The sequence below is a fragment of the Heterodontus francisci genome, chromosome 29 (genome assembly GCF_036365525.1).
Source record: "Heterodontus francisci isolate sHetFra1 chromosome 29, sHetFra1.hap1, whole genome shotgun sequence".
In the NCBI taxonomy this organism is placed as follows: Eukaryota; Metazoa; Chordata; class Chondrichthyes; order Heterodontiformes; family Heterodontidae; genus Heterodontus; species Heterodontus francisci.
Window position 1 is genome coordinate 41,146,058 of NC_090399.1, and position 26,815 is coordinate 41,172,872.

General features: G+C 45.7%; 1 protein-coding gene across 1 annotated transcript; it reads right to left on the bottom strand.

The window, feature by feature from the left end:
- Nucleotides 1-1,310: 1,310 nt before the first annotated feature.
- LOC137345791 (probable G-protein coupled receptor 139) lies at nt 1,311-5,231 on the bottom strand. The gene is made up of 3 exons (XM_068009045.1): nt 5,154-5,231; nt 3,041-3,202; nt 1,311-2,213 (listed from the first exon to the last, which is right to left on the bottom strand). The coding sequence occupies exons 1-3, from the start codon at nt 5,229-5,231 to the stop codon at nt 1,311-1,313; spliced, it is 1,143 nt and encodes a 380-aa protein (XP_067865146.1).
- Between the last annotated feature and the right edge of the window lie 21,584 nt (nt 5,232-26,815).

A 26,815-nucleotide genomic window follows, 5' to 3' on the forward strand; every position in this document is an offset into this window, starting at 1 on the left:
ATCCTATAGTATGTATTCAGGGTCCTTTACAGACCCAGGTGAGTGGGGGGATTATCCTATAGTATGTATTCAGGGTCCTTTACAGACCCAGGTGAGTGGGGGGATTATCCTATAGTATGTATTCAGGGTCCTTTACAGACCCAGGTGAGTGGGGGGATTATCCTATAGTATGTATTCAGGGTCCTTTACAGACCCAGGTGAGTGGGGGGATTATCCTATAGTATGTATTCAGGGTCCTTTACAGACCCAGGTGAGTGGGGGGATTATCCTGCAGTATAATGTCCATCTCCTCCCCTGCCTCAGCTCATCTGCTGCTGAAATCCTCATCCATGCTTTTGTTATCTTCAAACTTTACAAATCCAACATTCTCCTGATTGGCTCCCATTTTCCACTCTCGGTAAACTTCAGCTCATCCAACTCTCTGCTGCCCTGTGTCCTAAATCACATCAGGTCCCATTCAGCCATCTCTCCCCGTGTTCACTGACCCACATTCACTCCTGGTACAACAATGTCTCAATTTTAAAATATTAATCAATGTGTTCAAATTCCTCCAGGGCCTCGATCCTCATCACTGTAACCTCCTCAAGTCCCTACACTCCTCCCTATCCCAGTAACCTCCTCCAGCCCTACACCCCTCCCTATCTCTCTAACCTCCTGCAGTCCCCACATCACTCCCTATTTCTGTGACCTCCTCCAGTCCCAACACACCTCTCTATCTCTATAACCTCGTCCAGCCCTACACCCATCCCTATCTCGCTAACCTCCTCCAGCCTCTACACCTCTCCCTATCTCTGTGATCTCCTCCAGCCTCTACACCCCTCCCTATCTCTATAAACTTCTCCAGCTCCTACAATCCTTCAAGATCTCTGTGTCCCTCTAATTCTAGCATCTGCAGAAGTACCAACAACTTCCACCAACACCATCAACTGAGAAACGGCAGTGACCAGTTTGGGGGAATGGAAGGGAGACGGACTAAATAATGTACCAACAAAAATAAAACAAGTAATAACAAGCAGCTGACATGAGAAGGTTTTCAGCATCTGTAGCATTTCATATTGATAGCTTTTGTTTTCTGAGCAGATGTGAGGAACTAAGAATCGAACTGGTGGAGAAGAGACTGTAGCTGCAGTTTCCCCTCCTGTCCTGCAGGGGGTGATGTTAGTCTCTTCCAGCCCCCACTCCCCCCACTCCCACCGCTGGGGGTATTTTCACATCCCCAGTGATTCCTGCTGTCATTCAGTTGATGGAAGTCTGGGGATAAATATTCCATTCATGGACTGGAAACACTGGGACCTGCCTCTGGGCTGCTCTCAGTTGTTTTGTTTATTCATTAATTGAATAATTGATGTAACCGGATATTTCACCGCACTCTTGACCTGCTCTCTGAACTTGGACTGAGTCACCCCATAAATAAATGTGTTTGTGCAGCAACTTAAAGTCAGCAGCATCCATCCGACTTGTTGAAATATAAATTCAGAATGGGTGTAATCCTTGTGTTCTGTTCCTGTAATGTTATAATATAAGAATTCTATAACAAACACCAACCACAGAAGTATGAAGTTGCCGGATATGGCGAACAGTAAAATCACAGACTTCCTTCTGCTCTCCATCTCTGGGTCACTGTGATTCTCTCCCTTGCTCTGACCCTTCAGTCCCTTACGGACTCGACTGGCCACTAAAATGTGTCTGACTGTCAGAGCGTTGAGCAACAGGATTAACGCGAATGGGATCAATGGGCTGAAAACCAATTCAAACCAAGCATATCCCACCCATCCGGGTTCAGTAAAATAACTTGACTTTATAACACAGAACCACGGTACATTGTCCACTATCTCTCCAGGTTCAAATATAAAGTATAAGGGAATGTTTTGTAAACAGGTCAGAATGCAGGTTGTTGCTAGAACCACAGCCGCTGTTTTCTCGGTGCAATAGTTTGTTTTCAGCTTCTGGCAACAAATGGCCACAAATCGATCAAAGGTGAAAGTGACGGTGAACCAGACAGAACAATCTCCGGCTGCAAAACTAAGGAAACTGGTTACACTACACACAGGGGTGATGTCCAGGAAAGATCCACGGAAATAATAATAACTAATCCGCCACAGTATGACCCCAGTGATAATGACCAGTAGATCTGCCGTTGCCATGGCCACCAGGTAGCGAGTGGTGCAGGTGGAGAGGCCGCACTTTCCCCGGGACAGGATCACAATCGCCAATAAATTAACTGAGAGAGAGAGAAGGGAAAAGAGACTGGAAATTACTGATCAAACATTCTCCGTGTCTGACCCAGACAGTAAGGACAGGATTTTAGCAACAAAAACAGGGGGGTTGGGGGCAGGTTAGAGGTTAAACTTGTAAAATCTGAATCCATAACCAAACCAACCTCAGTGCGCCCACCTCCAAGTTTAACGGAGTCGCAAAGGGGACGGACAGACAACCCCTCCCAGGAGGCGGGTTGGGAATTTAAATATTTCAATGAGGCTGGAAGTCTCTGATTTAATCTGTTTTACAGGTTTAAATCTGTCCGGCCGGGTTTCCCTGTATTACCCCACACCACATACAAAGTCGCCCGGGATTGGTGATTGAAACAGTCCCGCACTGTGGGATCAGACTGCTCCCTCAGGATCATCCAGTCCCCCAGGACCTCAGCCCAACCTCCCCACGATAGGATCCACCACTCCCCAGGATTGGACTGCTTCGGCATCCCCAGAATCAGAAACCCCCAAAATCAGAAACCCCCACTCCACCCTGTGATTGGACACCACCATTCCTGGAGGTTGGACCACGTCCCTACGGATCAGACCTCACCGCCCATGGGATTGGCCTCGTATCCTTAGATGGGAGCTCCATGATTGTCTCAGTCCCTCCTCTCCTGGGATGAAACTGCCCTCCCCCAAAAATCAGGTCCCCTCATCGAGTCTTGGATCAGAAACTCCCCCTGCCCGCTCCTCCAAACCGGACTGGGACCACACTGCAGGACAGGAGACCCCTCCCCGGGGTTAAGGATCAACAGACCAGTGATCGGAGATGTCACCACTCTCACCCCCTCTGGAGATGGTGATTGGACACCCTCCGAAATCAGGCATCTCCCCCAAAACACCGGGGTCAGCATTTGGAACGCCCTGGTCCTGCGGCCTGCTCCAGAGTCCGCCCTGCCCGACTGGAAGACAAGCCTGTCAATCAGGCTGACTTCAGGGTGGGGAACCTGTCAAGGATAAAAGAGTTAGTCTGTGGCGTTAAAACTCTGAAACTCCGCTCCCCACCTATGTCACTCACCCCTGTTAATATCCAGGAATAAACACTGGAGTAAAAACAAAATACTGAAACTGCTGTAAATCTGATAAAAATAGGAGAATGTTCAAAACACTCAGCAGGTCAGGCAGCATCTGTGGAGAGAGAAACAGAGTTAATGTTTCAGGCTGATAGGCTTTCATCAGAACTGGAAGATATTCGAGATTAACAGTTTTAAAGCAATCATGTAGTCAGTGAAAAGTGGGATATAGGGGGAGGAAAGAACAAAAGGGAAGGTCTGTGATCGGGTGGAGGGCAGGAGTGATTCAATGATAATAGGGATGGTGGTGCAAGGTGAATGGGACAATTAAAGAAACAGAGGATGGGTCCAGAGGAGGTATAAATGATTACAGCAGAACAACAGAGAGGGAGGGGAGCATGGAAAAGCTGGCAAAGAGGAGAAGGCTCCAGTGACCTGGAAAAGTGATGGAGAATGGTGGGTAGACCCCAGGGGTGTGGACCAGCCTGCCAGCTGTGAAACAATAGGGGATCCCCACCCCTAGCACCAGCCCACCACCCCCTCCACTCCCAGTGACTCTGGTGTAGCCATCCTCCATTCCCAGCACAGGCCATCCCAGAAAGTGGGAGCAATGGTTATAATCTGAAGTTTTTAATCTCAGTGTTGAGTCTGAGAGACAATAAAATGGCTAATTGAAAAATCCGGTGCTGTTCCTCATTGACCTTCAGTGGAAGAGTGTAGGAGGTTGGAGATAGAGAGGTCAGAGTGGGAATGGGATGTAAAATTAAAATGACAAGTGACCAGAAGCTCAGGGTCACACTTGCTGACTGAACGGAGGAGTTCAGCAAAGCAGTCACTCAATCTGTGTTTGCTCCTCTCCCAATGTCCAGGAGATTCCATCATGAGCAGTGAATACTGTTAATAAAGTGTAGGAAGTCCAAGCAAGTCACTGTTTCAACTGGAAGGAGTGTTTGGAACCTTGGACAGTGGGAAGGGAGGTGGTAAAAGGGCAGGTATTACATCTCCAGTGCTTGTACGGGTAGGTGCCTGGGGAAGAGGAGCTGATGTTGGGGGTAATTGAGGAGTGGATCAGGGTGTCACAATGAGTGGGGGGGAAGGGACGGGAGCAGAATATATGTTTGCTGTTGGACTTAGCTGGATGTGGCAGAAATGTTGGAGGATGATGTGTTGAAGGTGGAGGCTGGTGGGGTGGAAGCTGAAGACAAGGGGAACCTTATCGTGGTTCTGGCAGGGAGGGACGGGTGAAGGTAGAAACGTGGGAAATGGGATGGACACATTCGAGGGCCCTGTTAACCACAGTGGAGGGGAATCCTCAGCTGAGGACTAATGAAGACATTTCAGAAGCACTGGTGTGGAAGGTAGCATCGTCCGAACAGATGGAACGGAGGTGGAGAAACTGGGAGAATGGAACAGAGTCTTTCCAGGAAGCCGGGTGGGAGGAAGTGTAATCAAGGTAGCTTTGGGAATCAGTGGGATTATAGTAGATATTGGTGGACAACCAATCCCCTGAAATGGAGGCACAGAAGTCGAGGAAGGGAAGGGAAGTGTCAGAGAAGGACCATGTGAAGACGAGGGAGGGGTGGAAATTAGAAGCAAAGTTGATGTAATTTTCCAGTTCAAAGGAAAAGCAGAAATTACACCAACACAGTCATCAAAGTATCAGAAAAAATGTGAAGCAGGGAGCTGAGTACGATTGGAACAAAGAATGGTCCACGTATCCTACACAAAGGCAGCAAGGCTAGGACCCATTCAGCTCCCATAGTGACAACATTTGAGTGGAGAATATCCCAATGTTTACACCCGTGGTCCACACACCTATACTTTACAACAGGGTCCCTGCACAGGGATCAGGATCAGGAACCTGCGAGGGTTTTCATTCCGAGACCAGAGCCGATGAGGAAGACAGAAGTTCCAGCTGCAATGGTGAATGAATGAAAGTTGAGGCTGAGATGAGATCAGCCATGATCATATTGAATGGCGGAGCAGGCTCGAGCGGCTGAATTGCCTACTCCTTCTCCTCGTTCTTATGTTCTTAAAATGAAGCAGTTCCAAATGGGGCTCTCAGAATGTACCAACAGGAGATGATGGAGGGAAACTGGCCGGGAAACGGCCTCATGGTGTCTGTCAGGCAAGATCCCATCCTATCTTGACTCTATCTTTTCTCCCTGGTCCAATCTCTTCCCATCTACATCCTGACTCTTCTGACATCCTACGTCATTTTGACAATTTCCAGTTTCCTGGCCCTAAGGGCCTCCTCTTCACTATGGACGTCCAATCTCTATACACCTCCATCCCCCACCAGGACGGTTTAAGGGCTGTCCACTTCTTCCTTGAACAGAGACCCAACCAGTCTCCATCCACCACCACCCTCCTCCACCTGGCTGAACTTGTTCTCACATTGAATAACTTCTCCTTCAACTCCAATCACTTCCTTCAAGTAAAAGGTGTTGCTATGGGTACCCGCATGGGTCCTAGTTATTCCTGTCTTTTTGTGGGATATGTCGAACATTCCTTGTTCCAGTCCTACTCAGCTCCCCTCCCCCAACTCTTTTTCTGGTACTTTGATGACTGTATCGGTGCCGTTTCCTGCTTCCGCCCCCAACTGGAAAACTTTATCAACTTTGCTTCTAATTTCCACCCCTCGCTCACCTTTCATGGTCCATCTCTGAAACATCCCTTCCCTTCCTCAACTGTCTCTATCTCTGGGGATAGACTGTCTACTAATATTCATTATAAGCCCATTGACTCCCATAGCTACCTTGACTCCACTTCTTCACACCCTGCTTCCTGTAAGGACTCCATTCCATTCTCCCAGTTTCTCCATCTCCGTTGCATCTGCTCTGATGATGCTAACTTCCATGACAGCACTTCTGATATGCCTTCCTTTTCCCTCAACCGAGGATTCCCCCCACCAAAGTGGTTGACAGAGCCCTCAACCGTGTCTGTTCCATTTCCCATACCTCTAACCTCACCCCTTCGCCTTCTTCCCAGAACTACGACAGGGTTCCCCTTGCCCTCACTTTCCACCCCATGAGCCTCCACATCCAAAGGATCATCCTTTGCCATTTCCGGCACCTTCAACGTGATGCCACTACAAAACGCATCTTCCCCTCCCCTGTCAGCATTCTGAAGGGATCATTCCCTCTGCGACACCCTGATCCACTCCTCCATTCCCCCACCACCTAGTGCCCTTTCCACGGCACATTCCCATGAAATTGCAGGAGGTGTAATACCTGCCCATTTGCCTCTTCTCTCTTCACTATCCAAGGCCCCAAACACTCCTTTCAGGTGAAACAGCGATTTACTTGTACTTCTTTCAATTTAGTATACTGTATTCGCTGCTCACAATGTGGTTTCCTCTACACTGGGGAGACCAAATGCAGATTGTGTGACCACTTTGCTGAACACCTCTGCTCAGTCCAAAAGCATGACCCTCAGCCTCCAGTTGTTGGCCATTTCAACACACCCACCTGCTCTCATGCCCACATCCCAATCCTGGCATTGCTGCAGTGTTCCAGTGAAGATCAACGCAAGCTCGAGGAACAACAGCTCATTTACCGATTAGGCACGCTACAGGCCACCGGAGTGAACATTGAGTTTAATAATTTCAGAGCATGATGGGTCACCCTTTTTATTTGTATTTATTGATTTTATTTTGTATTTGTTTGTTTCATTTTAGTTTTTTAGTTTGTTTCTACTGCACCTACCCACTGCTTTTTTCATGTTTGTTCTTGGGGCCAGGGCTGTTCATTTTTCTGTCAATTAACACCCTGGCTACTTTGTCCTGGATGGTGTCGAGCTTCTTGAGTGTTGTTGGAGCTGCACCCATCCAGGCAAGTGGAGAGTATTCCATCACACTCCTGACTTGTGCCTTGTAGATGGTGGACAGGCTTTGGGGAGTCAGGAGGTGAGTTATCCACCACAGGATTCCTAGCCTCTGACCTGCTCTTGTAGCCACAGTATTTATATGGCTATTCCAGTTCAGTTTCTGGTCAATGGTAGCCCCTAGGATGTTGATAGTGGTGGAATTCAGTGATGGTAATGCCATTGAATGTCATGGGGAGATGGTTCGATTCTCTCTTGTTGGAGATGGTCATTGCCTGGCACTTGTGTGGCACGAATGTTACTTGCCACTTCTCAGCCCAAGCCTGGATATTTTCCAGGTCTTGCTGCAACAGACATAGACTGCTTCAGTATCTAAGGATCGTGAATGGTGCTGAACTCTACGCAATCATCAGTGAACATCCCCACTTCTGACCTTATGATTGAAGGAAGGTCATTGATGAAGCAGCTGAAGATGGTTGGGCCCAGGACACTACCCTGAGGAACTCATGCAGTGATGTCCTGGAACTCAGATGATTGACCTCCGACAACCACAACCATCTTCAACTCCAGCCAGCAGAGGGTTTTCCCCCTGATTCCCATTGACCTCAGTTTTGCTAGGGCTCCTTGATGCCATACTCGGTCAAATGCTGCCTTGATGTCAAGGGAAGTCACTCTCACCTCACCTCTTGAGTACAGCTCTTTTGTCCATGTTTGAACCAAGGCTGTAATTAGCTCAGGAGCTGAGTGGCCCTGATGGAACCCAAACTGAATGTCACCAAACAGGTTATTGCTTAGTAAGTATCGCTTGATGGCACTGTTGATGACACCTTCCATCACTTTAATGATGATTGAGAGTAGGTTGATAGGACGGTAATTGCCCGGGTTGGACTTGTCCTGCTTTTTGAGTTCAGGACATACCTGGGCAATTTTCCACATTGCAGGGTAGATGCCAGTGTTGGAGCTGTACTGGAACAGCTTGGCTCGGGGCGCGGCAAGTTCTGGAGCACAGGTCTTCAGTACTATTGCTGGCATATTGTCAGGGCCTATAGCCTTTACAGTATTCAGTGCCTTCAGTCATTTCTTGATATCATGCAGAGTGAATCGAATTGGCTGAAGTCTGGCATCTGTGATGCTGGGAACTTCAGGAGGAGGCCGAGATGGATCATCAACTCGACACTTCTGGCTGAAGCTTGTTGCAAATGCTTCAGCCTTATCTTTCGCACTGATGTGCTGGGCTCCCCCATCATTGAGGGTAGGGATATTTGTGGAGCCACCTCCTCCAGTTAGTTGTTTAATTTTCCACCACCATTCACGGCTGCATGTGGCAGGACTGCAGAGCTTCGATCTGATCCGTTGGTTATGGGATCGCTTACCTCTGTCTATCGCATGCTGCTTACGCAGTTTGACACGCAGATAGTCCTGTGTTGTAGCTTCACCAGGTTGACACATCATTTTGAGGTATGTCTGGTGCTGCTCCTGGCATACCCTCCTGCATTCTTCATTGAACCAGGGTTGGTCTCCTGGCTTGATGGTAATGGTAGAGTGGGGGATATGCCAGGCCATGAGGTTCCAGATTGTGGTTGAGTGCAATTCTGCTGCTGCTGATGGCCCACAGCACCTCATGGATGCCCAGTTTTGCCTTGCTAGATCTGTTCAAAATCTATCCCATTTAGCACGGTGATAGTGCCACACAACACGATGGAGGGTATCCTCAATGTGAAGGCGGGATTTCGTCTCCACAACGACTGTGCGGTGGTCACTCCTACCAATACTGTGATGGACAGATGCACCTGTGGCAGGCAGATTGGTGAGGACGAGGTCAAGTATGTTTTCCCCTCTTGCTGGTTCCCTCACCACCTGCCGCATACCCAGTCTAGCAGTTATGTCCATTAGGACTCGGCCAGCTCGGTCAGTAGTGGTGCTACCGAGCCACTCTTTGTGATGGACATTGAAGTCCCCCACCCAGAGTACATTCTGTGCCCTCACCACCCTCAATGCTTCCTCCAAGTGCTGTTCAACATGGAGGAGTACTGAGTCATCAGCTGAGGGAGGGCGGTAGGTGGTAATCAGCAGGAGGTTTCCTTGTCCATGTTTGATCTGATGTCATGAGATTTCATGGGGTCCAGAGTTGATGTTGCTTATCACCTGTTACATTTCTAATATTTGCCAGTTCTGATGAAGGGTCACTGACCTGAAACCGTAAGTCTGTTTCTCTCTCCACAGATACTGCCAGCCCTACTGAGTATTTCCAGCATTTCTTCTTTTTTTTCAGATTTCTAGCATCTGCAGTATTTTGCTTTCATATTAAGATCTCATCCACTGTGAGTTTAAAGAGTGCTCGGGTTTATTGGACTTTGGAGCAGACTGACATGGACAGAAATGTAAATGGAATTCTGCAGCACAATACTGAGTCCCAGGGGAAGCGGTGGCGTTGTGGTATTATCACTAGACTAGTAACTCAAGCACCAAGGGTATTCCTCTAGGGACATGGGTTCACATCCCACCATGGCAGAAAGGTAGAATTTAAATACAATTAATTTAAAAAAATCTGAAATTTACTAAAAAGCTAGTTTCATGATGGCCATGAAACAATTGTTGTAAAAACCTGTATGGTTCACTAATATCCTTTAGAAAAGGAAATCTGCTGTCCTCTGGTGGTCTGGCCTACATGTAACTCCAGACCCACAGCAATGTGGTTGACTCTTAAAATGTCCAATGAAATGGCCTCGTATACCACTCAGTTGTATCTAACCACTAAAAAGTCTATAAAGAATGAAAAAGGATTGATCAACCTAAGCACTGACAATGGTAAACCTAGCCCTGTCGACCCTCTTAAGTCCTCCTTGTGAATATCTGGAGGCTTGTGCCAAAGTTGGGAGAGCTGTCCCACAGACTAGTCAAGCAACAGCCTGACATAGTCATACTCAATGAATCATACCTTACAGACAATATTCCTGACATCATCATTACCATCCCTGGGTATGTTCTCTCCCACCGGCAGGACAGACCCAGCAGAGGTGGTGGTACAGTGGGGAGGGAGTTGTCCTGGGAGTCCTCAAAATCGACTCCAGACAACATGAAGTCTCATGGCATCAAGTCAAATACGGGCAAGGAAATCTCCTGCTGATTACCACCAACCCCCCCCTCCACCACCACCCACCCCCCACCCTCAGCTGATGAGTCAGTACTCCTCCATGTTGAACACCACTTGGACGAAGCACTGAAGGTGGCAGGGTGCAGAAAGTACTCTGCGTGGGGGACTTAAATTTCCATCACCAAGAGTGGCTCGAAAGCACCTCTACTGACTGAGCTGGCTGATTCCTAAATTACATAGCCGCTCGACTGGGTCAGCTGTAGGTGGTGAGGGAACCAGCAAGAGGGAAAAACATACTGGACCTCATCCCGACCAATCTGCCTACCGCAGCTGCATTTGTCTATGACAGTATTGGTAGGAGTGACCACCGCACAGTCGTTGTGGAAACGAAATCCCGTCTTCACATTGAGGATACCCTCCATCGTGGCATTATCACTGTGCTCAATGGGATAGATTTCAAACAAATCTAGCAATGCAAAACTGGGCATCCATGAGATGCTGTGGACTATCAGCAGCAGGAGAATTGTACTCAGTTACAATCTGTAACCTCATGGCCCTGCATATCCCCTACTCTACCATTACCATCAAGCCAGGGGATCAACCCTGGTTCAATGAAGAGTGCAGGAGGGCAGGTCAGTAGCAGCACCAAGCAAACCTCGAAATGAGGTGTCAACCTGGTGAAGCTACAACCTAGGACTACTTAAATGCCAAACAGCATAAGCAGCATGTGATAGACAGAACGATGTAATCCCACAACCAACAGATCAGATCTAAGCTCTGCAGTGCTGCCACATCCAGTTGTGAATGGTGGTGGACAATTAAACAACTAACAAGAGGAGGTGGCTCCACAAACTTCCATATCCTCACTGATGTAGGGAAATCAGTACATCAGTGCAAAAGATAAGGCTGGAGCATTTGCAACAATGCACAGTGGCAGCAGTGTGTACCATCAACAGGATTCACTGCAGCAATGCACCAAGGTTACTCAGACAGCACCTTCCATACACACAAGCTCTACCACCTAGAAGGACAAGGGCAACAGATGCATGGGAACACCACCTGCCTGTTACCCTCCAAGCCACACACCATCCTGACCTGGAACTATATTGCTGTGCCTTTACTGTCACTTGGTCAAAATCCTCGAATGTCCTTCCTAATAGGACTGTGGGTGTACCTACCCCACATGGACTGCAGCAGTTGAAAAAGGCAGCTCACCACGCCTTCTCATGGGCAATTAGGGATGGGCAATAAATACTGGGATTAGAATAGCTAGGTGCTTGATGGCCAGCCCAGACATGATGGGCCAAAGGGCCTGTTTCTGTGCTGTATAACTCTATGACTCTAGGATTGGCCTGGACAGCAATGCCCGCATCCCATGAAATGAATAAAAAAAGGATGTCTCATGTGTTGTAGGACAGTCGGGCCCAGAATGACCCAGTGGATGAGGATTCAGAACCTGAAGAAGAGAGTTAGATCTCTGAGGGGAGGAACTAAACTGTCAAATAATAGTCAGTAACTGCAGGTAGAAAGTGTGGAAATATTTGATAAAGGAATCAGAGAGAGAGCAAACTCTCTGGTTCAGATGGATTGCATCCACACAGACTAAAAAAGAAAAGAAAGGCAGAGATAGCAGAAGCACGATTATCTGTTTGTTAATAATCAGCAGAATACAGAACAAGTCCAAAAAACTACAGACCAGTTAGCATAATGTCAGTGATAGGAAAGATAATGGAATCCTTATTCAAAGATGTAACAGAAAAACATCCAGAAACAAATATTATAATAAAGTCAGCACATATTCCAGAAGGAAATTTACTTGACCAAGTTCAGTGAATATTTTGAATAATATCAGAAAGAGTGGATAAGACTCAGACAGATGATGTAATATACATTTATTTTCTAAAGGTCTTCGATAAGGGACCACACAGCAGACTCATGACTAATCTCAGATCAAGTGGAGTTAGGGGACAAGCAGCAGAATGGACAGTGAGCTGTCTACAGAAACAGAAAACAGGGAGTAGGGGTTAAAGGTATTTCCTCAGATTGGTGGAAGGTGGGAAATGGTGTTCCACAAGGATCAGCACTGGGAACATTGTCGTTCATTATTTACATAAACAATATGGACAATATAATACAGAGGAAGAATGCAACAAAATACCTGAAGACATTAAGAATAATTTGCAAACTTGCACAATGGACATTAAATGGAAAGTTAATTTCAGTAGATTTAAGTGTGAGGTGCTGAATTCTGGTCGGAAGGATAAGGTTCCCTAATATACCTTGGAAAATAAGCATCTGACTGGGTTCAAGGGGAAAAGGGGTTCAAGGGGGATAGATTCACAAATCATTTAAAGTATCAACACAGGTAAACGGGGACATAAAAATAAAAACAAAACACTGGAGTTCGCTTCCAGAAGATTGGAAAAGCAATGAGCTGATATTAAACTAAAATAGAACTTTGGTTATACAACACTTAGCATTCTGTGTACAGTTCTGGTCTCCATCTTACGAAAAGGATATTGATGCAATAGAGAAGGTGCAATTATTTTAACGAGAGTGAGACCAGAAATGAGAAGTGAACTATTTATTTCACCATTAACAATTTACTAATGTTATTATTTACTGCCCTCGATCTGATCTCTGTATTATGAAACCTCAATGTGTCTGTTCCTCAGTTATAGGTTTCTCTCCTCACAGGGACACATCTCACTGAGCTAAGGGCAGAGATTGGTACAGCTTACATGTGTCCATACTTTGAATCATAGATAAGAACTGATCCGTCAAACCATAATCAGTTACAGAAGTGAATGATCCACGAAACACAGCCCCAATATTCATCCTGAATGGACAGATAATAGATTTTTACGCTCATGACCCACAGATTCTCAGAACAATGTTGGGGGAAGGGGATTAATCATCACTTTAATAATTTAAGTGGTTACAGTAACGATACTCAAAGTAAGAAATTCTATTTCTCAGAGGATTAGAATGCTGTAACAGTGCTGTCCTGCTGTTTAACTGTCAGTAAGTAGTTAACATCTGTTTCTGTTGGAGCAGTTCAATAGGAGACAGAGCAATATCAATACATTTCACTTTATACACTTATTACCAAACATCAACAAAACCACTTAGCAATCAATTACATTGTTAAAAAACAGAAGAAGCTTCATGGAATGGAGAGATCAGATACCTGAAACAACGATTTCAAAATAGAACCGGGTTGTACAATTATACTCAATACAATTCCACAGTGACAGATACTCCCTGTAATACATGGTCACTGGGATCAGGTGTTCCACTCCGGTTAGTGACCCACACTCAGTACAATTCCACAGTGATTGATACTCCCAGTAATACATGGTCACGGGGGTCAGGTGTTCCAGTCCAGTTAGTGACCCACACTCAGTACAATTCCACAGTGACAGATACTCCCAGAATTACATGGTCACTGGGATCAGGTGTTCCACTCCGGTTAGTGACCCACACTCAGTACAATTTTACAGTGACAGATACTCCCAGTAATACATGGTCACTGGGATCAGGTGTTCCACTCCGGTTAGTGACCCACACTCAGTACAATTTTACAGTAACAGATACTCCCAGAATTACATGGTCACTGGGATCAGGTGTTCCACTCCAGTTAGTGACCCACACTCAGTACAATTTTACAGTGACAGATACTCCCAGTAATACATGGTCACTGGGATCAGGTGTTCCACTCCAGTTAGTGACCCACACTCAGTACAATTCCACAGTGACAGATACTCCCAGAATTACATGGTCACTGGGATCAGGTGTTCCACTCCGGTTAGTGACCCACACTCAGTACAATTTTACAGTGACAGATACTCCCAGTAATACATGGTCACTGGGATCAGGTGTTCCACTCCGGTTAGTGACCCACACTCAGTACAATTCTACAGTGACAGATACTCCCAGGAATACATGGTCACTGGGGTCAGGTGTTCCACTCTGATTAGTGACCCACACTCAGTACAATTCTACAGTGACAGATACTCCCAGGAATACATGGTCACTGGGGTCAGGTGTTCCACTCCAGTTAGTGACCCACACTCATTTTGATTTTACACTGACTGATGCTCCCACTAATACCTTCACTCAGAGAGTTGCCTTCACTGAGGTCTAATTCAGCATTACACAATATGCCATGAAACACAAAAACTTGATAATTCAGAGAGCCTGTCAGTTACAAACAGAGGTTTGTTATCAGCTGAGACAATGGAATAAAACTGCAGAGATAATTCAGGATATTTGACGTAAGGAAATGATATCACTGATCGGGTGTCTGTATAACAGTGACCACTGGATCAGCATTTAACATTATCAGTCACAGAGTAAAACCAGAGAACAGCTCACACACAGATTTACACAACTTCAATAGATATAGTCACTTACCAGGAACACCGATGACAGCGAGGAAAGTGTAATAAATTTTCTTGATACTATTAAATATTTCCATTACTTTCTGTGTGAAGTGATGTGTCCCTTCGTGCTGCAGACAATCTCTCTGTATTAAACTCTGAGGTGACACATTGCCAGAGCCTGTAATTTATACCCTGTGGGATCTCCCCGGGGATATTGAGGTTGCCACATTGTTCAAATTGTTTTTTTAAATTGAATAAACAGATTATGACATCGAGTTCAGTCCGTGTTGTGATCGAATATATTTATTTCTAAGATTGAATTTAAACGCTCCAAAGACTGGACAATTCTGATCACATTAATTAAATAATGAAAATTGGAAGCTGTATTCTCCCAGCAATGAGGTTGTTCTTTCAAACACCATCAGTCCCATCTCTGGATCTCATGTTGTTTCAGTGATGTCCTTCACTCGACTGTGGGTCGGGTGGTGAAGAGCAGATTGTGGCCATCGTCCATCTGGGCCTTGAGCTGCAGGCTCTCATTGTAAAGCACAGAGAACTGGGACTGCAGGCAGTGAAACTCTGGGGAGTCCTTCATCATCTCACTGGCAAGAGTCTTCAGCTGTTTCTGGGGAGGGAAGAGTGGGAAGGAGACACAGGACAAGGACAAGGTTAACCAGAGAGAGGGATTAACTGCCCCACACCATGTTTGACCAGATTAAACACAGGAACAGGTGTTTACCCATTCAGCCCCTCAAGCCTCTTACACATGAAAAGGAGAAGGGCATTCAGCCCCTCGAGCCGATAACAGAGGAACAGAAGTTAGTACATCCAGCCCTCAAAACTGTTCCATCTTTTGATGGAAGCTGAGGGGGGTGGGGGTGCAAGACATTAGGGAAAAGAAGAGTTTTAAAGTGACAGAGATTCACTCCGCTGGAACGAGTGGCGATGGAATCTTTTACCTCCACCAGAGAGGATAAATGGGCAGCTCATAAAAAGTGACACCTCCCAATGCTGCAGTGCTCCCTCAGTACTGACCCTGCGACAGTGCAGCACTCCCTCAGTACTGACCATCCGACAGTGCAGTGCTCCCAAAGTACTGACCCTCCGACAGTGCAGCGCTCTCTCAGTACTGACCCTACGACAGTGCAGCTCTCCCTCAGTACTGACCCTCTGACAATGCAGCACTCCCTCACTACTGACCATTTGACAGTGCAGTGCTCCCTCAGTACTGACCCTCCGAAAGTGCAGCTCTCCCTCAGGACTGACCCTCTGACAATGCAGCGCTCCCTCACTACTGACCCTCTGACAGTGCAGTGCTCCCTCAGTACTGACCCTTCGACAGTGCAGCGCTCCCTCAGTACTGACCCTTCGAAGTGCAGTGCTCCCTCACTATTGACCCTCTGACAGTGCAGTGCTCCCTCACCACTGACCCTCTGACAATGCAGCGCTCCCTCACTGCTGACCCTCTGACAGTGCAGCACTCCCTCAGTACTGACCCTCTGACAATGCAGTGCTCCCTCAGTACTGACCCTCTGACAGTGCAGCTCTCCCTCAGTACTGACCCTTCGACAGTGCAGCGCTCCCTCAGTACTGACCCTTCGACAGTGCAGTGCTCCCTCACTATTGACCCTCTGACAGTGCAGCGCTCCCTCACTACTGACCCTCTGACAGTGCAGCGCTCCCTCAGTACTGACCCTCTGACAGTGCAGCGCTCCCTGAGTACTGACCCTCTGACAGTGCAGCGCTCCCTCAGTACTGACCCTCTGACAGTGCAGTGCTCCCTCAATACTGACCCTCGGACAGTGCAGTGCTCCCTCACTACTGACCTTCTGACAATGCAGTGCTCCCTCAGTACTGACCCTCTGACAGTGCAGTGCTCCCTCACTACTGACCCACTGACAATGCAGCACTCCCTCACTACTGACCCTGTGACCGTGCAGCGCTCCCTCAGTACTGACCCTCTGACAGTGCAGTGCTCCCTCACTACTGACCTTCTGACAATGCAGTGCTCCCTCAGACCTGACCCGCTGACAGTGCTGCACTCCCTCAGTACTGACCCTCCAACAGTGCAGCACTCCTTCAGTAGTGACCCACTGACAGTGCTGCTCTCCCTCAGTACTGACCCTCTGACAGTGCAGCGCTCCCTCTGCACTGACCCTCTGACACTGCAGCACTCCCTCAGTAGTGACCCACTGACAGTGCAGCGCTCCCTCAGTACTGACCCTCTGACAGTGCAGTGCTCCCTCACTACTGACCCACTGACAGTGCAGCACTCCCTCACTATTGACCCTCTGACAGTGCAGCGCTCCCTCAGTACTGACCCTCTGACAGTGCAGTGCTCCCTCACTACTGACCTTCTGACAATGCAGTGCTCCCTCAGTACTGACCCTCTGACAGTGCAGTACTCCCTCACTACTGACCCACTGACAATGCAGCACTCCCTCACTACTGACCCTGTGACCGTGCAGCGCTCCCTCAGTACTGACCCTCTGACAGTGCAGTGCTCCCTCACTACTGACCTTCTGACAATGCAGTGCTCCCTCAGACCTGACCCGCTGACAGTGCTGCACTCCCTCAGTACTGACCCTCCGACAGTGCAGCGCTCCCTCAGTACTGATCCTCCAACAGTGCAGCACTCCTTCAGTAGTGACCCACTGACAGTGCTGCTCTCCCTCAGTACTGACCCTCTGACAGTGCAGCGCTCCCTCTGCACTGACCCTCTGACACTGCAGCACCCCCTCAGTAGTGACCCACTGACAGTGCTGCACTCCCTCAGTACTGCCTGTAATGAGTTCTTTTTATGTTTTCTGATGCAAATTTAATGAGATGCGTGGAGTCCAGGTTGTTGAAGATTTCCACTCAGTTTATTACGCTATATCATGGAAGCTAAATACTGCAGATGCTGGAAATCTGAAATAAGAAACAAATTGTTGAAAATACTCAGCAGGTCCGGCAGCATCTTTGGAGAGAGGTGCTGAGTTAACATTTCAGGTCTGTGACCTTTCATCAGCTTGTTACTGCTAATTTACTTTCCAGTGCAGAACTCACTATTTACAGAACTTGCCTCTCCTTGTTCTCGCAGCAGTGAGATGAGCATGTAGTCACATGACTACATCCTGGCACTTAGCTCATTAGCATACGAAGATCTTAAAGGGACACTCTTCAAGGCAATCACACATCATCCCCTTCTTTCCAAAGTCTCGTGTGCTAGAATGAAAAAAAAGAAACATTAGATAGCATCAAAATTAGTATATGGAAGGATAGAGAAAAATTTACAAGTATACAGCCACACAAGTCTATGTTTCGTTTTGGTGGTTTGACAACTCTTGCTCAGAGAATGTGTGTCTCAGGTGTTGAGTTTCTTAATAACGTTTCACCATCTCTGCATTCATTTTCTGATGCTCTGCCTTCAGCCTGCTGACGTACTCTGTCGCTTTATTCAAGATGACCACTTTTGAGGCCTTGTCAGTCTTGGAGAGTTCTTGCACCTCATCTTGAAGATTTATCAGCAATGCTTCAACTCATTCCTTCTCATCTTCTTCAGGGCATTGTGTGTCCTTCATCTCTCCTCATCCTCTGTGTCTGAAGCTTGGGGCTCAAGGTTGAGGAGCAGTTGGGGGAGGAGCACTTGGCCTTATGGAGATACCTGCCTGCTCTGGCTTGTTGTGGTGCTGTCAGTTCTCTCGAGAGCAGATTGAGCACCTCCCGAAATGGCACCGCCCTGCTCAGCCTGGGAAATGAGTTGAGTCTTGCCCATTATTTTACTTACAAAGGAGCCTTTGAAAAGAATACATTTTTCAAGCATTTCACATTTTTTTGTTTTTTTAAATAGTATCCCTTGACCATTGGCACAATGACTCCCCTGATTTTCTTGCAGCCTGTTGTTCCAAGCTCTGTCTGCTGCAGCTTGAGGTAAGTGTTTTCTTCTTTCCTTGTTTGGGACAGTATTTTTTTAAAATCTTTCTCTCTTGCAGCTGTACGGAGGGTAGTTTTTAAAGCAGTTTTCCCTGTGGTTTTCAATCTTAGATTATGTCTTCTCAACCCAGCTGCCACCAAATTAACGAGTTCTATTTTATGGTGTCTGATGCGACACAAATAAGATAAGTGGAGTCCAGGTTGTTGAAGATCTCAAAACAGATTTATTAACAGCTAACAAGTATATACAGTGCAGAGCAAACAATTTACAAGACCAGCCTCTCGGTATTACAGTTACAGAGTGAGACTAGCATGGAGTCACATGACTACAACTTGGCACTTAGCACATTAGCATACTAAGATCTTGAAGGGGCATCATTCTTAGAGGCAATCATACAACAGCAGCAGTAAACATGGGGACCCTGACCCAGATAATGTCCTGGAATTTGATTAATTTAGTGAAAATGTATATCCTCCCCTACCCGCTCTTTCTAAGTGAGGTCCTCCGCCCGATTTTAATAGTAACCAAAAGGAAGTTCGGAAAATCTCCTGTGAAGATAAAACTCCGTTTGATTTCCCAAATACAGCAAACGCAGTTAGTGTCCTCATTGGAACTCAAGTGTTTTTTAATGTCCCAGCTGCCGGACTGGGAGCAAATCCACAAAATCCACCACCAGGAAATGGGAATGAGGGGCAAGGAGCAATTCCGCCTGAAGTCCCGTTGACAGGTACATGTGAATGATCCCAACCCTTACACGATTGTGAACAGCAGACATGTATTTAACAATTAGGACCAATCAACCCACAAACATGTCCCATAGACTGAAGACAGCATGTGCAGGTGTTTCAGAATTACCACCCCAATCTCAATACAATATAAAGAATGTTATCTTGTCCACCCTTAGCTCAGACTTGTGAGATAGTCTCTCTTTTATTGTTTTTAACCAGAATACTGTCCTGAATGATTTGATCACTACTTTGGGAATAAATAGCATCGACAGAGAGAAAAGATATATCAAATTAAACAGGACCCTCATGAAAGCCCCACTCATGCAGTGAGCGACGATACACTATTTACAAAATGATGCAGGGAAACCCCAATGTTAATGCTCCAAATGGAAAAGATGAAGCTGCTTTTAAAAAGATATATCTGAAAAATATACGGCCTTCATTACAAACAGCTCTGGGCCATATTGTCAGCCACAACTCACCCTGGACTGATCACACAATGTTCGCTTCACATAGGAGGATGTTTACTGTAAGCCAGAGCATGGATTCCCAGAAAGGGAAATTCATGTAAATAGTTGAAAGACCTCGTGCCCTTCCATCTGTGCCATCCCTTAAACAGTCAGGAGTGTGCAATAATTGTGGCAAGTCAGGGCACCATGTCAATGACTGCTGGAGCAGTAAATGGTCAGGACCCAGGGCAGGGAGCTTTTTTAATGCCTCACGACCACCCGGCACCATAGAAACTAAAACACACACATTGGCCTCTAATTTGGAATAAATTCTGCTATTATCCAGGCCTTGGTAACCACCCAGGCATCAGGACGTCCCATGGTGTAAACCACAAACGCACCCTCACCTACTTCAAATGGAACTGGAAACCCTGACTGATGGGGTCTGGCCCACGCCAGCCTGGTCTGAGGTGGGGAACAGACGAGATGGCCACGGCTGACCAGTTGTTTCTGTTTTGCTGCCTGTGGGCCAACAGCAAAGCATGTTTATAGACACTGGATTACCCATCACAATTGTACACACCCCACACCCTGTGCACTATCTTGTGGCAGGAAAAAAGTGCATCACCATCACTGGTGTTACAGGCACTAAAGTTTCAGCTTACCCAGGAGATAGAATCAGTTTTACTTTGGGCACGATCCCAGTACAGATTGTCAAACCCGTGTATATGTGTATGACCAATGAAAAGGGAATTTTGGGTAGTGATACTCTCCACACACTGACAGCTATTGTGGATTACAATCAAAACTGTTTATGGGTTAGTTCAGGATCAGGGGACAATGTATAAATTTCAGAAGCTCAGCCAGTATTTGCCATTAAACAGCCTGAACCCATTGCTTTACCAACTCACTCACTGCCTGCTGGTAATGCTTTAATCACTGATCATGTTGCAGCTTTTGCTGAGTCTAAACATGTTTGGAGTATCCCAGTTACTCAGACAGATCAGTCTAAATTCACTTTTACATTCGAGGGCCAAGGGTATTCTTTTACATGTCTACCACAGGGCTTCCATAACTCACAGTCAATATCCACCAGCATATGGCACAAGCCGCGAAGACAATTTCAAAACCATCGGTTCTTCTCCAATATGTAGACGACCTCCTCCTTGTTACAGAAACTGTCAAAGAGCATTTGTTGTTTTACAATGAACTTTTCGATCTGTTACAGAAAGTGGGATTGAAGGTGAACCTGAAAAAGACTCAGTTGGTGCAGAGTGAAGTCACCTCCTTGGGGGTAAAAATCTCTGCTCCAGGAATCAGTCCGGATCAGTATAAGGTCAAAGTTATTCAGAGACTCCCATTGTCTGTATCGAAGATGGCATTGCCATCCTTTTTGAGGTTGGTAGGATATCAGAAGTTTTATCCTGAACTTTGCAGACTTGGCCGAGCCACTGTATGAACTATTGAAAGGTGATGAGGAAGATATTCGGCCAGCATGGGGGTGATAGTCACACAGAATCAGTGAATGTCTGAAAACAGACATCAATGCAGACTACTGCCCTTATCAGCCCAGACTCCAGCAGGTCTTTCCATCTGGAAGTTGGTTCAAACCCTTCCAGCCTGACAGCAGTTTTAAGTCAGGAACAGCAGACAGATGCACGTTGTGCCCTATCGCATGTGCCTCCTGTATTTTGAGAGGGCAGAGAATACGTACTCAGCCTGTGAACGTCACCTTCCTGTCAGTCAATCACTTTACTCACATCACCGGACCACAGAAAGTGATTTTACATTCACTGCACACGCTCCTTAATCTTCTATTAAAACCAAGTGATACGAAAGTGTCTTCTCAACGAATCAGAAAATGGACACTTGAGTTACTGCAGCAAGACTTGGACATCACCCCCACATGAACAACTCTTTTTCCCCTTATGCTTGTGTACCAGTGAAGTCCACACCAGTGTCTATTACCTGTGTTGGAGATGGAATTAAACCCGGTAAAAGCCTACGCCATTCCGGAGGCCCGAAATGTGTACTTGCACACTTGTACTTGTCCTTCTACACTCACGGCCATCCCAAAACCGGGTGTGCCATAGTTGACATGGACACTCCTGATTGGACAATGGGAGTCCAAGTTCCCGTCCATTCATCTCAGCAATCAGAGCTGATAGCTGTCATCCTCACCGTCCACTATACAGCATCGGAAGCAACTAATATTGGGTCTGATTGTAGTTACGTCTGCAATGCAGTTATGGTCTTGCCCCTGTGCCATAAAAATGATTGTTGTTTATCAGATGGTAAATCTTTATTACATTCTGGTCTCCTCTGTAAGCTTTGGGAAGTGCTCCGGGAACGAGTCACCCTCTGTCATTAGGAAAGGTAACAGCCCATCGGAAATAGTTGGGACAAGGGATCAAATTTGGGAAGATGTGGTAAATCAAAGCAAGGGAGAAAGGTATTAATATGGGAAATGATAATCAGACTATGACAGGAAAGATTCATCACCAAACACCCAGGGTAACAATACAGCCGACTGGCTTGCTAAGGAATCCGCAGAGAATGGATTCCCAGTCCCAGGGTAGGTGATGGATAAATCCAGATCTCAGGCACCTGTTATTATGAAAACAAAAACCATCGATTTGACAGAACTCCAAACTTTGTTCACTCCATTTGCTCAGGTTATAGAACAGCACAAACAGGGGTGTCCAGTATCACAGCCCCCCTGGTGGGCAAACTCCACAGTGATTCAACACCATGATAAAGAAAGCCCCTCCCTATTAATGATTAAAAATAAGGATGATTCTTTGGTAGTTTACATTCCTCCCCAACTTAAAGAGGAAATGTTAGACCTCTTTCATTCTCACCTCACAACTGGACATTACTCAGCTGATACTACATCACAAAAGCTAACCTGGGCCTGTCGGTGGCCAGAAATGGAACAGCATGTAAAACAATATGTCAATAGATGTCGACCGTGTTTGCAAGTTAATCCTCCTTCCTGTTCTAATCGTGTCCTACTCCGGTCACAACCTCCTCCTAATGGCCCATGGACACACTTACAGATTGATTTTATTGGTCCTTTCACAAACTCTCAGGGAAACTATGAGTTTGGTCTTGCGGTGGTGGATCAATTTACAAAATGGATGGAGGCCTTCCCAACCAGGAATAATAAAGTACATACGGCCACACGATTCCTTTTGCGTGAGGTGTTCTGTAGGTAGGGAATATCGAGACAGGTGGATAGTGACCAGGATCCACACTTTGCAGGGGACATTTTTACTGCCCTGCAGGACATGCTCCAAATAAAGCAGAAATTGCACATTACACACCACCCACAATCATCAGGGATTGTGGAAAGGAGTAATCATAGTTTGAAAACCATGTTAAACTAATTGTGTACAGAACACCCCACTCAATGGGCTGACATGAAGCCTCTATGTTTGATGACAATACGTTTCAGCCCTCACAAGGCAACAAGGATAAGTCCATATGAGGCTATGATTGGGAGACAAATGCAGATATGGGGCCACGTCACTCTGAGGAATAGAACATCATTAAAACTACAGCCGTGTAGTCAGCAGTGGTTGCAGACAATGATAGACCATGTGGAATAAGTGAACAGACTGGTGGCAGAAAACCTGGGAAGGTCACAAAATCAGGTTAAACAATGTTTTGACAAGAAGGTCAAACCATTCGAATATGGGGTTGCAGATCAAGTAAAATAACAACAATTCTCCCCTAAAAAAAAACTCTTTTGATGTGAAATGGGTCGGTCCCCACACTATAACTGACAAAATTAAACCCAGCTGTATACCATTGAATGTGCCACACGGTCCAAAAAAAACCCAAAGTTAAGTTGATTCCATATTAATCAGATGGAAACTGTTAAGGATTAAGATGTGATATTTGCTCTAATACAGGTGAAAATGTGGACCTGCATGCTTGAGTTGATACTTGGAAAGACAGTGAACACAATAAACACAACAGCTTTCAGGACACCATTATTCACTGTACTCTGGACAAAGAAGGTGAATGTGCTCCACTTTGCAATTTATGGATCAGAACCTCAGATTCTTGGTGGACATAAGGTTAATGAGCCACAATGACTCTTACAAAACATACGAGGAGGATCTCCCAGTTTGGATAAGAAATAATAAAAGAGCTAGTGTAATGACAGCATACATAACAGGCGGTGGTGCTCTCCCGGGAAGAGTTTCCATGTGGGAAATAAAGGAGGGATATGGATTGTGTATTATGTGCAAGGTAAAAGACAGGGGAGGCCTGAATGTGTGGAACTTTCTGGGAAAGAATAATGGGAATTGGGAGAAAGTAAAAGAAACAAACCAAGGCCCAGTGGAATCAGAGAGTGAAGAAGAAATCCAATTGTGTTGGCCTCGATGGTGGAAGAGACAGGAAGGGCAATATTCTTGTCTTAGGTCTAATAATGGAAATTGGGACGACAGACCTCTTTCAGTTACTTTTCGGTGATGGGGCCTGGGGGGTGATAGGCCGAGTCAAGATAAGATTTGAGGATGCAATAACCGGATGTACAAATACCGACAGCTACCTCTACAGTGTTACACTCATACCAATGAGAAGGTCGATAGCTCAGATGCTTGGGATCAGGAACAAGTGGGGCAATGTCCTCAATTAGAGGCTCAAACTGGGGTGTCAACTGATGTGGCGGACAAAAGACACCTACACGAGATACTTTGTCTGAACACCTTTATTGATACTTAAATCACTTATTAAGCTACTCATTATTTCCCGTGTTCAACTATTTGTTACTTGTTACAATAAATCACAAGACTCACGGCTTGGAATTAAATACTACCCGTTGTGAGGTGAGGTGATCAGTCTCCCTCCAGTGGTGGTTTCTCTTCACTGAATCCTGGACTCGGGGTTCCCTTCCGCGATGGTTGTTCCTGCAGGTCTTCGCTTCGGAGCTCCTAGCCTCCCCTTCTTATCCAATTGTTTCCAGCATCGAGAATGTTCTTAGTCATGTACACCCATCGTTTTCTGAGTGCTAGTTGCAAAGCAAAACAAAATACATCTGCTGGCCTTGTTCTCCCTCGCTGTCCTTGTCTAGCAGACTTCGTAACTGCAGCAGTCTCATATTCTCATAGTCTCATTCAGAAAACAAAATACATCTTATCACACACTGCCTATTCAACAGGCTGGGATTGTTAAGCTGCAACTGCAGCTGTTTCACAGTCCTTGTCCTTGTGTAAAGTTGGCGATTTTTCCCTTCATGCTTTGTAGATGCTTAGCTGTTAGCTATCCGGCTACAGCCCAGAAATGGCCTTGTAATTATCCCTACCCACTAAACAGTATATCACCAGGTAATACCAGAAGTGGTCCCTGTCATTTTAAACTTAACTAATTTAGTATTGCTCGAATGGTGTCCCAACATAACAATACAGTTAACTCAGGGATGATACAGCAGGTTTTCGACCAGTATTGGGAAAAGACTGCCTTGTCCATAGTGTAGAGGATGTACAGAATACATTCCTCCATGAGAACAATATTAGAAACAAAATGAGTCAAACAAGAAATAGGTGAAAGTTAGGCTTGATAACTGATGGATTCAGTGGTTTTAATACAGCAACTCAATGGTTAACTCGATGGATTTGGTAGCTTCACAGATATAGTTACGAATGGTCGGGGAGAAATTGAAAAATATACTCAGTAAAGAGAATAGCATAGAACATGAAGAGCTGGGAGAGAATCAGATAATGGCCGTGCACCAACAAGATATCGTACACGAGATAGAAAATCAGGTGAAAAAGATTAATGACCTTATCTGAGAGGCCAGAAAGGCTTCTGACCAGGTGGCTCATAACAATGTACGCATCATGTACTGGAATTGGTTTGTAGAACAGTTTAGAGACAACCTAGAAGTTATCAATGAAGGTGTCTTCCCACTTGGGTAACAAATCGACATTTGTCAGGAATATCCTGTTATTAGGACGATGGATAATTATGTCAAATTAGGAGTTTGATTGAAGTTCACCCAGTCAAGCATGAATACCACAAGGTGGGGAACCAGAAGCTATTGGGACTAATAGTACAGATCCCCAGTTTTATCTAATTTTTTTATTTATTTTTTTATTTTTGAGATACAGCACTGAAACAGGCCCTTCGGCCCACTGAGTCTGTGCCGACCAACAACCACCCATTTGAATTGAACCATGCCTAATCCTCTGTTTAGAGTAGAAAACAGGGGTTGTGAGGGAAAGCGTCATTCGTCGATTCCTTAAAACACCCCAATGGTTGATCCGGCTGGAAGAACAAACTTGGATAGAACCAAACCTACAGGGATGCAGAACAAGTAAGGATGTTCTCATTTGTCCATATGATTTATATGATCATTCAAGTGACACGTGGTTTCAACTGGAATGAGAAGGGGCTGAACTGTACAATGGAAGTTACAGGACCATCAGATGTGAGAATTAGAATGACCAAAGTACAATCAGGGAATTAATGTTTTACCACCTGAGAAGACTATCATCATCACGGGTCACTGAAATGTTCAATCAAACCTGGGACTAACAGTACGACACCTACCAAAACCGCACTGACAGGAGGAAAAACACTCCTCACTATTGTAAGACCTGTTGATTAAGTGTAGCGAGTAAAAGATAGCTTGAACATAAACCGAGAGGATTATGTCACGAAATTTGGAAATGACATCCTTGAAATACCTATAGCTTTATAACATTAATAAGTCAAGTTAATGCCACCCAGTGATTATTATTACACACTAAATCAAGGAAGTAAAACTACAGCTGAGAAAATTCCAGGGGTAGAGGATTCAACATAAAATAGGATTAAACATGGAAATACCCCCCGGATCAGAATAATTTCACACATACTGGTTATAACTCAGTTATTGGTGATAATATACTTACTGCTCTACACTTGCTACTTGAAGCACCTGGTGTGCCAGACAAGATCACAATTAAACATGATCACAGCACAAAATCTCTTGGAAATGAATAAATATGGAAGTTCGAAGTACACAAGAATTTAATTTGAGGGTTTGGCACAAATGCCTTGCCCTCAAGGTGGGATATTGGAAGATAGTTCACTGCTTAGTGTAATGTTTTAAAATGTATAAGCTTTTAGTTTAGAGATACGGCACTGAAACAGG